The 12,946-nt window shown below is 44.7% G+C and overlaps 1 protein-coding gene across 2 annotated transcripts; it reads left to right on the top strand.

The window, feature by feature from the left end:
- Nucleotides 1-761: 761 nt before the first annotated feature.
- Nucleotides 762-12,342, top strand: etv5a (ETS variant transcription factor 5a). Of its 2 annotated transcripts, none has more exons than XM_044366091.1 (13): nucleotides 762-917; nucleotides 2,561-2,699; nucleotides 2,914-3,007; nucleotides 3,168-3,215; nucleotides 3,854-3,904; nucleotides 5,911-6,034; nucleotides 6,132-6,437; nucleotides 6,560-6,882; nucleotides 8,612-8,674; nucleotides 9,114-9,182; nucleotides 9,465-9,634; nucleotides 9,762-9,863; nucleotides 10,280-12,342. In XM_044366091.1, exons 2-13 carry the CDS (start codon nucleotides 2,652-2,654, stop codon nucleotides 10,508-10,510), a joined length of 1,629 nt encoding a protein of 542 aa, XP_044222026.1. In that variant the 5' UTR covers nucleotides 762-917; nucleotides 2,561-2,651; the 3' UTR covers nucleotides 10,511-12,342. The 2 variants fall into 2 exon arrangements, with proteins under 2 accessions (XP_044222026.1, XP_044222025.1); XM_044366090.1 differs by having other exon boundaries at nucleotides 9,762-9,869.
- Nucleotides 12,343-12,946: the final 604 nt, after the last annotated feature.

Raw genomic sequence — 12,946 nt, 5'->3', positions numbered from 1 at the left:
GCTAGGTGAAAGGTCAGCTGGACACCAAAGTTAATTACCACATTCTGGCATCAACATGTCTATACACATTTTATGCTATCACCAGCAGTTATGCAGGCTTAGGGGGGCTGTAGACAGAAAAATCAGCTTTCCAGCTATTAGAAAATAAACAAACAAGTAATATATTTAAACAAAGCCAGTAATGACAGCAGTATTTCAGATGCAACATTTATGGTCTGAGCTCTTCTGTAATTTCTATAATGCATTCATTGTCTTCTTTACAATTCATATTAATGCTCAGAAATGTGCGTCACTCTTCTGAAACACAAATATATTGCCACTGATTAAATGTAGACCTTCATTGTATGTTCAATAAGATATAGTGTGTCAAAGGCAATGGCACAGTTACAAATCCAATTTGTTCTTATTGTGTAATAATCTATGATTAGAGTCTAGGGAAAGTCAGCGTGACACTGACGTTGCCATACAGCAGTCTCTGTATAGGCTAGTTGCTGCTCCTTAATATATTTCCACGGCAGCTGGCCCTTTAACGAGCGCTACTTGGCATTGAAGGTTGAAAAAATGTGAATGAAATCCAGCCATTCATAAAAATAGGACAGTGCTGCGCTGTGATTGGCCAAACAGGACCTAATGCATAATTCATTAGTACCCGGGAAGTCATTGGCTACTCCTATAATGGACAGGGAAAATTGACCAATCAGCGTGTGTCTCTTCGTGCAGCTTGAGCCCAAGGGAAAACCGACCGGGCCATTAACGAAAAGCTCAGTCAAGTTTTGTGAGTCGAAGGAGGAACATCAGTTTATCAGTGCGCAGACGGCTACACGACTATCGACACACGTTGTTTTGTTTTTCTTTGTATCTGTGGACATTTCTACCGCATTTTTTCGGGATAGAGGACGTTTATATACACAAACAAGGTAAGCTGTAATATTTATTTCGGCGAGAACTTGCTTTTATGGAGGCGCGTTATGGCCATAGGCTATATTCCTCTCAGGCTCTTGTAGACTACAAACGAGCTCAACGCCATCTTATTTAAAGATCTTTACTTAGGTAACCATTGTTCTGTCCGCTTATATTTATAAAAATGGACGCCATAGGTCGTATTTAAGCCCCGCGTGTGCTGTGGTTTATCTGCGTGGATATTGGCTTTGGCTTATCAGCGGGGTCAGGCGACTGTTTGTGATTTTTTTTTTTATGAATGGACGGGCCATTTTTTTCCTCCCTCTGTTTCCACACGGATCGAGTTTCACTTCATTGAGAAAAACAAGGGAGAGAAGGGAGGGATGGGTGGGGGAAGGGCGGGGAGGAGGAGTAGAGGGGGTGTCGGGTGATCTTCGTCCCCCAGCGACGGGCCCCCAGCCTCAGCCGAGAAGAAAAAGTATCACCGAAATGTATATTTGTTGTTGAAAGTTGGTCTGAACTTTGATAGTTGACTTTCTTTTATTCCCCAGTGGATATAAACGTGACAGACTATTAGCTGTATGTGGTAAACTTTTTGGTGCGTTTAGGGACCACATCCTACATTATTAATTCTCTAATATTTCTATAGTCGACGCGGTTGTCATAAAACACTAGTAGATCATTACTGTAGTTGTTTATCATACTAAAGTAACTTTTTGCCTCATATTTAAATACATGTTCTTTTAAAAAATCTGACCCCTGGCAGGAAAATTATACTCACTGTTCGCCTTATTTTAACTAATCTTTGTAATTATCAGGTCAGAGCCTTTGAAATTGTTAAATGTTAACTTTCTGCTCTTGATTGACATGTTTTGTGAACGTGGCGCCACATGAACGCACGTACAGTGAGTGCTAATGGTATAAGTGCAATGTGTGCTCGGCGCCTGTAATAATTGCCCAGCAGCTATCCTTTCTTCGTCATCCATTAACAAGAGATAGGGGAGTGAGTCATATCACTCTGCTGAGGGAGAAGTGAGAATAGAAGGCAGTGTTAGTGCCTTGGCTGTATGTTATTGTTGTTTATAGGGAACTTTTGTTGTTTCAAAGTGTGCGCAAGAGCAGGGAGTTCAGCTCCTGCCAATTGTAACAGCATTATTGTCACCCACAATTAAGTTCAAGCTTCTGTAAGGCACTAATTAACTCTTTGAATGGCCTTTTTTTCTGTCTAGTACGAGGGGCTTTGCTTTGTAGTCCACATCACAGACTCCAAGGGTGAGGACTCATCTTTCCCGAGTCTTTTACTCAAAATCTCCAAGCTGATTATAGTGGAAAGTGCCCACAGATGGCCAGTGAGCTTATATAACTGTATTACATGTGTTCCATTATGACGCTGTGTTTACACTACTTCCTCTAACTCTGCATGGCTCAGTTCAAAGAGCTGTTTGTTGTTAAATAAAGGGCTGAGAGAAGATGGTGGCCAGTGTGACCTCAAAAATGACAATAGAGGTTAACTCAGTCTGACAAAAAAAACTCTTCTTATTGCATTATTTTTGGTCTGCGCTCTCATACTGTGCTTCCTGCTACGGAGGTATTATACAGCTCATTTTGAAGCCTTGTAACAACTGCTGTATGTGTCCTCTTCCAATTTTGTGTTCTCCAGTGACCCACAAAGCGACCCAGGCGCTGTCGCTTTAAAGCGAACACCTCCCCCTCCCCCCCCCAATATCGGAGCCCCCAATCACCCAGATAACATGGACGGATTCTATGACCAGCAAGTCCCATTTATGGTCCCACCCAGTGTAAGTGGACACATGCCAGCCTTGAACATCACATCCTCACATTCAACCCATGGCTCCTTATTATGGATGGAGCTCCTTGTGGTCACTGTAGATCACTGTGCATTTATTTGAATGGCAGACCTATTCATAGTACACTTTATATACCATCTGCATTGACCACAGGGAGGGAAGTGACATCTTCCTGACATTTTCTACATCTTCTCCTTTCCAACAGCACAAGTCTCATGTAGAGGAACCATCTCACAACAGGCCTCTGAACGACAGGAAAAGGAAATTTGTCGACACAGAACTCGCCCAGGACACAGAAGGTACGTCGCTGATGTGAATGAACGGAACAAGTGCATATTTTCAATGCCGCTACAATACGTGGGAGGTGTATCCCTGTAATTACTGTGTTTTAACTTGTAATTAGATTTACAATGAAATCAGGAACCTCTGCTCAGTATCTTTCACATCTTGATTTTGCAGAACTCTTCCAAGACCTCAGTCAACTGCAAGAGATCTGGATTGCAGAAGGTGAGTTCTACAGTTGTTTTATTTTATCCTCCAGAAGAATTGTTTTATGTTTATCTGCCTGTTGGCATAAGAAGGCTGAGTCCTTCATCTGTTAAACAAGGCGGTGGATTTATTCTGTTTTTTTGAAAGCTACACATTTTACTTCTAATATACTTCCACTACAAGAATGTGTTTTTGTAATGTTGAGGAAACATCTCTTATCCTTTGGTCCTTTGTTTCTAAATGGTGAACGAGTTGAAATTGGGCAAGTTTTGGAGATTGAAGATTAACTTGACGAGAATGTGAAACATTCCTATTTTTGTGTTAGCAATTAGAGCAAGAAGAGCAAAGTCCTACACATGAGAAACTGCTGACCAAGACTGTTTTTTGTCTTACCCAAAAACACTAAAAACAGCTTTTAACAGTTGCTCACCTCCTCCTTTTCTCTGTTGGATTACTCTTTTTAAACATTTTTAATGTTTAAGATACTCTACAAGAAACTAACCAGCAGATTTTTATCATTTTACTTTCCGTTGTTTCGCCTTTTTGCCCACACTTTTCTGGCACATAAAGGTGTTAAGCTGATAGCTATAAAGAGCTCTAAAGGGGTCCGTGGTTGCTTTTTCTCACTTGTGCGACTCTCTCCTTTATCTTCACAGCCCAGGTGCCTGATGACGAGCAGTTTGTCCCAGATTTCCAGTCGGATAGCTGTGAGTACTTCTATTGTTCAACTCTGATTATTGTTAGTCTGTATGTGTCCCCTGAAGGGATTCTGTAACTGCCTTTTTAAAAAATATCAGTCAACCCCCGGTCATGATTAGGATGTTTTATCCTTGCCTGGCTCCAGACCTCTGCATTGCTGCCCACATCTATGATTTTTTTTTTCAAATAGCAGTAGCAATTCAGGCTGAATATCAGGGTAGGTTTTGCAGCAGTGCATCAGAATTATGCACCACTATGACAACTGTATTCACATTTTTTTTTAATTTGAGGAAAAAGGTGCTTATTCTTTATGAGTTACTGTCCCTGACCAGACGTCCAGGTCACCCCTCTTTTATTAAGATTTCTTCATCCTGCCGATGACAAACACAATTCATTGTCTTCCAAACACAGCTTTGGGAAAGAGCTCTCTCTCTCTCCCTCTCTCTCTCTCTCCCTCTCCACCATTTTGAGTTTAATCAGCCGATTGGCATGGGGCATCACATGAGCCAAGCTCCTAATCTGATTTCACACTTTCCCGCACTCGGGCCCTGCTGCTGGAGTGGGCTAGATTCCAGTGGATAGGACAGCTCCAGAGCTGCCTGTCTGCCTGTTTCACTCCTGCTCCCCCAAAAACTCACATCCCCAAACATGCTCCTGTTTGTCTCTGTGTATCGTCTTTAGGCTGCAACAGAGGGATGTATTTGAGTTATGCCCAATGGAGCATTTTATGACCCCCCCCCCCCCCCCACCACCACCACCCTCCCCTCTGTCTTTCTGAGTTTATGTTTTCGTCTGATGCGTAGGAGGTGGAGACAGGGTGTGGTTGCTGCCTGTCTTTGTCAGGGCTGCCTTTTAAATCTTGGTTAATGTGGAACAGTGAGCTGCAGACTGACCACCAGCCTGCAGTCCTGCAACATATTATTGAGGTGAATGCATTGAGATGTACAGTATGTTCTTGTAGACAGGGGCCCATTAAAGGTTGTGTGTATATGTAGTCAGCTCACTGTAAAGAGTGTTTGTGGTATAGTGCTTAACCTTGTGCTGTCAGTATGGTGTGTGTGTGTGTGTATATTTGGGGCTATGTGTGAGTTTGGCAATTGCTACTGTTGCCAGGCTGCAGGCTATTCTCTCTTACAACTTGCCTATTCACCAAGCCCAGATTTGCCGATATGAGCTACACAGTCAGTTGGACATCACATGGTGAAGCACTCTCTCCCTTACCCAGGCTTGAACTATATATAATTTGCTCCGGAGTAGAGAGGGCGCTCTCACTTTATAGGAGATATGTGATGGGTATGAGTTTGCATGTAGGCAGCCTCTCTGTTAATCTACCCCCTTGCACCAGTTCAGAGTAAAAGATGCCTAATCTCCTCATTATTTACTTTTCTCTCTGTGTGAGGAATCTCACTTGAGCCATTAGGGTTTCACAGCGCACACAGGGAAGCTCACGTGCCCATTGTTAGCTCTACTTAGGTCCATCAGCACCCTTGGTGATTTATTTGGCTCCCGCTCCTCTGTGCCCAGGGATCTAGTTTCTGCTTGGCTATTATGTGGCGCCCCGGAAACTGCAGCCGATACTCAGAAAGCTGCAGCTAGTGTCTAATGGTTACAGCACGGGAGAAGAAAATCATTCAGCGCCATTAGATTACAGCCACACTGATTCATGGGTATTGGTATTGGCCTGCCCTAATGGAAATCAGACGAGAAGTTTGATAGCTTTTGTGTGTATAGTGCAGTTAGTATCTTGCTACCTACAGTAGCAGTGCTAGATAGATGGTTGTTTTCAGAGAGCGGAGTCGACCATCATTAAGGCGGATGATAAATAGCTGCTAAGTGGCTCTGTCAGTCGGGGGAATACGCAGACATTGTCCAAGCATCCGTTTATCCATCAGTTCTAAATGTGGTTAAGATAACTGCTGTACTTCTGTTTATGGATTCAATTACATTGGTGATATCTGGAGTTTATCTAATGCACTCAATCGTGTTGTTTCTCTGTGTGTCTCCTTCTATTTAGTGATGTTTCATGGCCCGCCACCAGCCAAGATCAAACGAGAGCTGACTCCCTCCAAAGAGCTTTCTCCCTGCCACCAGGAGAGGAGTCCCATGCCCTACGGAGAGAAGTGCCTTTACAGCTACAGGTACGGCTCTGCTCATACCAAGACAATAAAAGCGCCCACAGGATAGCGTATCGATTATCCCTCTCTGATTGATGTCGCCTCATCTCTTTATCCACAGTGCCTGTGACAGGAAGCCCACTCCTGGGTTCAAGCCATTAACTCCTCCCTCCACACCAGTCTCTCCTTGCGGCCCCACCAGCACAGCAGGAACGCAGCACCCACTGAGCGAGCAGACCCCTCCCCCTCATCCCCATGTAGCCAATCCGAATCCAGGGCAGCATCCAGTGCGCGTACAACAGCCAATAACAACGAGTGCAGGCCCACCCAACCAGCAAGCACTCCCAGTCCACAGCCACAGCCCGCCCTTCGCCGTGCCCTGTGCGCTGATCAGCCAGGATGCCAACAACTTCACACCTGAGCACAGGTGAGCGACTCCACTCAGAGCTGAGCCTCCTTAGCCGGCTGTGAGACATTTGTTGTCAGTGTTTCATTAAGTGTCCGAAATACTTAATCACACCTTCTCGCCTCTTCACCCTTCGTGTTTAGGTTCCAGAGGCAGATGTCAGAGCCATGTCTACCTTTTCCCCCGTCAGAGAGTCAAGGGCGCCCTCAGTTCTTGCCGCAGCCCCCCAGCAACAGTAACAACAGTCTGCCACGTGAAGGCCGGCCACCGTACCACCGGCAGATGTCAGAGCCCCTGGTGGCCGTGCCTCCCCAGGGTTTCAAGCAGGAGCTCATCGACCCACGATACACCGAGCAGGGCGTCCCCACCATGGGCCCCCCGGGTCCACCCCCGTGCCCGCCACGTCAGGCTGCTTTCCATCCAATGGCCATCAAGCCGGAGCCTCGTGACTTCTGCTTTGATTCTGGTGAGTAGCGAAGCTATTTGAAGATCGGTTCCTAATATGAGTTGAGATGAGTCCTCCAGATGTCCCCGCGGAACTTTCTGCATCCCCCCCCCCCCTCTTTCTCATTGAGTGAGGAAGTCCCTAGCTAGCTGTGTGAAAGTAATTGTCCAGGGCCGTGTGTAAGTAGAGCAGGCAGAGGGTGAGGAATGTGCCCAGCCATGTTTGTTCTGGCGACTGACACATGACTGTGAGTTTTAGCATGCAGCAGAGGCCTGGGCACACACAGGTGCTCTTTTCACACGCACACACACACACTCTCAAAGCCTGATCTGCATCACTCCTCCCGAGTCACGCCGGTAAAGTAAAAGTGGGTCTTTTAGCTCAGCCTAAGCCTCTAAGGGCAAAAAGTAAATGGGTCATCCAGCCAGGTGCAGAAAACCTCTTCACTGAGCCTACCTGGAATAGATCTAGGCCAGTACCCCCAGAGGACTTAATGACCTGCAGCGCGGCGAGTTGATCATAAAGTAAAAGCCTGGAAATTCTCTGCTTGATTGTGCAGGATACCCAAGGGCCCGAACAGTGTCAGTCCTCTCCAAAAAGCCTTGGTAAACAGCAAAGGCAGAAATGCTGTTTACTCACATGGCATAAATCAAACAAGCAAGAGCGACTGTTGGTACATTGTTTGATCCTAACGCCCACACACCCAGCTGTTGTCCCTGCTCTGCTGCATTAACATCCTCATTTCATGAAATGCTGCAACTTTTTTTAAAAAAATTTATCTTTTCTCGCACACTCTCTCTCGTATACTCTCATTCCTTTTCTGCGTGGTGGGTGACCGGCTGGCCGGTCAGTGATGTAATGACAAATCCTCTTAGCTTCTTATGGCCTTTAAATACCTACGTCACAGGCCTAGCATCTCTAGATGGATGGAGGATGCGCATGTTCAGCATACTGACGTGGGACATATTGTTCCCCCAGTGTTGGTGGTCTACAGACTGTGCCAAAACCATTGATGTAGATCTAAAGCCCCAATTTGAATCCATGCACGTGTTTCTTTGATTCCCTCTTTTTTTTTTCTCTCTCTCTCTCTGCTTGCATGGTAAGACTCTTTCCTCAAGTGAGGACAAGAAGGGGCAGAGACTTGAGGAAACACTTCGCTCAAGATTGATCTCTGGTTGTCTTATCAGTAGACAGGAAACAGAAATAATGGCTGAGGGTGGAGGGGTTGGTATGCACCGCAGAGACACTGTGAACGGAAGACAGGCCTTGACCCCTCAGGGGGGAGGACTGCTATAACTTGATTGTCATTGAGATTTAATACAGCAGCCATGGTGCTAATCCTGTTTAAAGGCTTGGTAGACATGCGAGGGATGTTGTGTGCTGTGCAGGGTACTCAGATCTGGGCTTTAGTCCACTCCAGTGTGTGTGTGTGAGAGAGAGAGAGAGAGAGAGAGAGAGAGAGAGAGACTGGGCAGCTGTTGGAGCTACAGAACATGGCCAGTGACTGGACAGAAAAACAACTTTTCTTCCTATTCTATATATTTATCAATATGACTTCACACACTAATATAGCTCGGACTGTACAAAGTGAAGATACTATATCAAAGCTATGTATCTTTATACACAGTGGCACTGGTCCAAATATATCTGTCAGCTGCGAGGTGGAGTTTGATGTATTGCACATTTGATATGACAGTGAGGTTGGGATGTCTCTGGTCTAAATTTACACACCCATCTTCTTTGTTTACAGAAGTGCCTAACTGTCAGTCATCATTTGGGAGAGCGGGGAGCTTCTACCAAAATAACCATGAAAGTAAGTTCAGATTATTTTGTTGTTTTTGTCTTTTTCATCTCTCGGGTGTATGAATAATTTCATTAGTGAAGTCTTTGTGACCCTGAGCCGTGTGACTTATTGAGCTGCTGAAAGCTCAGCATGGGTGACTGCCGGGCGAAAGAATAGCGGTCAGCAGCATTCAAATGACAGCTCAAGGGGAAGTGAATCTATCAATGAATCCTGTGTAGCCGCTCCACACATACAGTACATTTCTCACATCAGCAGCTCGCAGAAGCTCAGCACAGTACAAGCTTCCACTCTTGGGAAGCTGCCTAGCTATTTAGCTTTGGATTACTGGGTAGAGCGTGGCCACTGGCCTTCGTCTCAGAGCAACAGCCTGTTTCCCACGCTCTATATGCTCTTACACTCTATCTTATTAACTCTGCTTTTCTGTCTTTTTTTTTTTTTTTTCTTCAAGGCTTCTCCTTTGACAGAGATCCTCACCTGTACTTTGATGATACCTGTGTGGTCCCCGAAAGATTAGAAGGTGAGACTCAAGAAACTTTCAATATTAAGTACTAGATATTGTATCCTCATAAAGTGGGCCACTGTGAGCGTTTTCTGAGTCCAGTCTTTTGACTGCTCATGGTGCATAATGAACAGCGAGTCCACTTCACAGTTACCATCTGGCAGGAATGTCTCACCACACTGTGGCCGTGGTGGAGTACAGAGCTGACTGACACTTTTTTCTCTCTCTTTTTCCTCTTCTGCCTCTTTGTATCTTTCTATACTCCCTCCTCTCTCCTTTTCCCTCCTCTTCCACTCGCAGGTAAAGTAAAACAGGAACCCTCTGTCTATCGAGATGGACCCCCCTACCAGCGTCGTGGCTCCCTGCAGCTCTGGCAGTTCCTGGTCACTTTGCTGGATGACCCGGCTAATGGCCACTTCATTGCCTGGACTGGTCGTGGCATGGAGTTCAAACTCATTGAGCCTGAGGAGGTCAGTCCCTGCTGTCAACTACTGCACTCGTGTTTTCTGACTAGTTTTATGCACATAAACATTTTCCATTTGCACTACATAGTTTGTAATCTATCTCTCTATCTCTGTGTGTCTTTTTTGGCCTTAGGTGGCTCGTCGCTGGGGCATCCAGAAGAACAGACCGGCCATGAACTACGACAAGCTGAGCCGCTCCCTGCGTTACTACTACGAGAAGGGCATCATGCAGAAGGTAAAGGCACGTTCACCCTTTTCTTTTCTTTCCCTCCACCCTCTTTCCCAAGCATTCTGTGTGCGAAATGGGGCTAAAATAGTGATATTTGATTACAAGTGTAAGGGTATAGGGTATAGCAGTTGCTAACAAGTGCCAGTGAATCCTAGCCCACAGGCTTCATCTCCCCTTTTACTAAATACATTAGTCTATTTATATTATGTTATGGTGCTTAAAGCCTGATATTTCAACCAATCAGAACAAGTCTCAAATTTGACCTGAAAATTAGAGTATGGGTGGATACGTCAGATTATGGGAAGTCAAGGAAACTAAACATGGTTCACAAATATGCGTGCACTCAAAATCCACAAGAAGTATTAACCAAAGAAGTTTCATGTGATTTAAATATGGTTTTTTTTCTGACCTCTGCTTCCCAGGTTGCTGGTGAGAGGTACGTGTACAAGTTCGTGTGCGATCCCGAGGCTCTCTTCTCCATGGCCTTCCCCGACAACCAGAGGCCCAACCTGAAGGCCGACCCGGATAGCCTGCCGGGGCTGGACGACGACACTGTGCCCCTCACCCATTACGATGACACCGCTCCCTATCTGCTGGACGCTGGGGAGCAGTGCGTGGCAGGCTTGCCCTTCCCAGACGGCTACGGCTACTAACATGCAGCGGGGTCCTGATGCACAACACACATGTACACGCAAACACTCCCAAAGTCTCTCAACGCCCACTCTTAAAATCCAGAGCTGGAACTGCTGAGCAGCTTGGAGGGAAAACCTTGCGCTCTCCTCCTCCCTGGAAAAACCGTCTTACAGACTAAAACTCTCAAAGCTCCCCAGCTAAGAATGAATGAGGGAAAAACCTGCGACAGCTTTTCTACTGCACCATCATATGAGAGAGAGCAAGAGAAAGGGAGAGGGTTGTGAAACCAGTGGCGGTGTACTGGACTCGGTAGCTCTGCCCACCTTACAAGCTTCATGAAGTAAGGCAAGGAGGCTGCTGCTGATATGGAGACCAAACGAAGCAAGAAGGCCTCGGGCCGCCAACTTTAAATGAACTGACAGACCCCCCCTTTGTACAAGACTGCAAGAGTTGTTACATTTTTGATTTTGTGACAATCTGATTTTCTTAAAAAACAATCAAATAACAGAGAGAAATCTTTTAAAATCTAATGAGATATTCTAAATGCAGCACTATTCTATAGTTGCCTTTTTTGGGTCCCCCCATTTTTATGTCACCACATCTTAACTATAAGATCCGTGAAAGGGCTTTAATTTCTCAAACATGGATTGACAAAAAAAAAAAAAAAACCACACACACAACATATTCTGAACCCACAAATCAGCTTCTTTTCTGTAGATATGATGACAATTTTTTTTTAATATGCCAGCTGTTCCACAATTTTGTTGAGACTTTAGAGACCCAGAGCTCTCAGGATCCTGGGGTGTCGCTGTACTTCAGGCTAGTCGGTTGGGCTGCTCTCTCGTGTAAATGTTGTGTTCTTTAATCGTTCTGCCCGTGTACGAGATTGTATCTGCTTCCCCTTTAGAGACTGCACCCCACAGCGGGAGCCCACAGTCTTTACAGTACATGTCTGTTCATCACTGCTGGGTCCTTTTTTATTGGTCAAGTTTAGGGATGATTAGCACTCCATCTCCTCCATTTCAAAAGGGATGCATATGCAAGTACATATTTTCCCAGAGGTGTTGATAATTCATGAGAGCCGAAGAAGTTATTATGTATGATAAATGGTCACATTGCTCCTTTTTTTTTGTATTTCTGTCTGGGTGCTTAATGTTTCCTCGGCAGTGTACTAGTACCTCTGATGCACCAGTATGGCAGGAGCATCAGGACGTTGCATGCAAAAAAAAAAGGTGTGAAATTCGACACCTTCTTTTGGACACAATCACAAGTTGTCAACAGGAGACCTCTGCTTCTCTTTGCATGGTGTAATCACTCAAGACTGTGTGTCCACTAACATATCGCTTTACTGTCTTTGGACAAAGAAGATATTTGTGATATTCTCTGCATTTTTTTTTTTTGTGTTCATTATCTGTGTTTCTGAATGGGGGCAAAGACAAACTTATATAAAGTATATATTTTTGCTATAAGGCTGCATTTGTTTTGATTTTAATGTATAAGCTGTATAGTTCTGGCTCTAATAGACATGTACCTTTTTAAAAAAAAAAAAAAAAAAACAATCCTCAGTCTTTATGACGCTACTACTGCAGACTGTTTCTTTAAGAGGCCTCTGTATTGGGTTGGAGAATAGATGAGAAGATGTTTTTATCTGGGTTGTAAACTATGTGTGTGAAGGCCAGAGTTCCAGCAAAGGCTGCACTGAAGACACACGTTATATCATGGGATCCACCCCAGGCACAGGGATTGTCTGCACTTGTATAGGCTTCAGTCCCCTCCCCTCACAATGTGTTTCTTACACTGCTGAGTTTATGATAATCTGTACTGGGTACAATAAACAGTCCTCTATGCTTCACTGCCTGCAGTCATGGTGTGTTTCATCATTTTCTCTTCCACCTCTCCCCCTCTAGCTTGCAGTCAGTCAGCTGACTGGCTGCTGTGGTCTGGCAGTCACTGTGCTTGACCTGACTGATTTCTGAGTCACATGCTTATCCTGACTCTTTCTGACACATTTCTAGGTAAATGATTACTCTTCTTTAACCCTTGGCAAATGTGCTTAAGGAATGTCTGGGAAGCTGTGTACAAAAAAAAAACTCCCTCTATTTGCTTCATTTTCTTAACACTTTAATTAGTGCTTAAGCTCATTCAAGTAAGCCTTCTTTAATTAGTCCACACGAGGAACATTTGATTTACATTTGGGTGTCTTTGAGGCACAAAGACAAGGCTACATAGTTTAACTGTAGTTTTGGAATCACTGAACATTAAACAAAATCTGCTCACTGCTTTTGTCTGCTGTGAACACATACTGCACAGTAGCTGAGCGTAGGAAAAGATTGATTGACTATTTTAATATTTATGGGTTCTTTAATGTTCTCATGGTCAAGTGAGACTCATTAGTAAATAATTCACAATTTGATACCATAAACCTACAGTGAGCTCTAAAAATATCATGCACAGAA

Source organism: Thunnus albacares, chromosome 11, assembly GCF_914725855.1.
Source record: "Thunnus albacares chromosome 11, fThuAlb1.1, whole genome shotgun sequence".
NCBI classification, from domain to species: Eukaryota; Metazoa; Chordata; class Actinopteri; order Scombriformes; family Scombridae; genus Thunnus; species Thunnus albacares.
Note: the sequence above shows the minus strand (reverse complement) of the source record. Positions and strands in the feature narration are given on the sequence as shown.

Coding starts and splice junctions, on each gene's coding strand:
- etv5a (XM_044366090.1), top strand. CDS start 2,652: ATGGACGGATTCTATGACCAGCAAGTCCCATTTATGGTCCCACCCAGT. Junction 6,035..6,131: donor AAGTGCCTTTACAGCTACAG/GTACGGCTCTGC, acceptor CTTTATCCACAG/TGCCTGTGACAGGAAGCCCA. Junction 9,183..9,464: donor GGTCCCCGAAAGATTAGAAG/GTGAGACTCAAG, acceptor TTCCACTCGCAG/GTAAAGTAAAACAGGAACCC.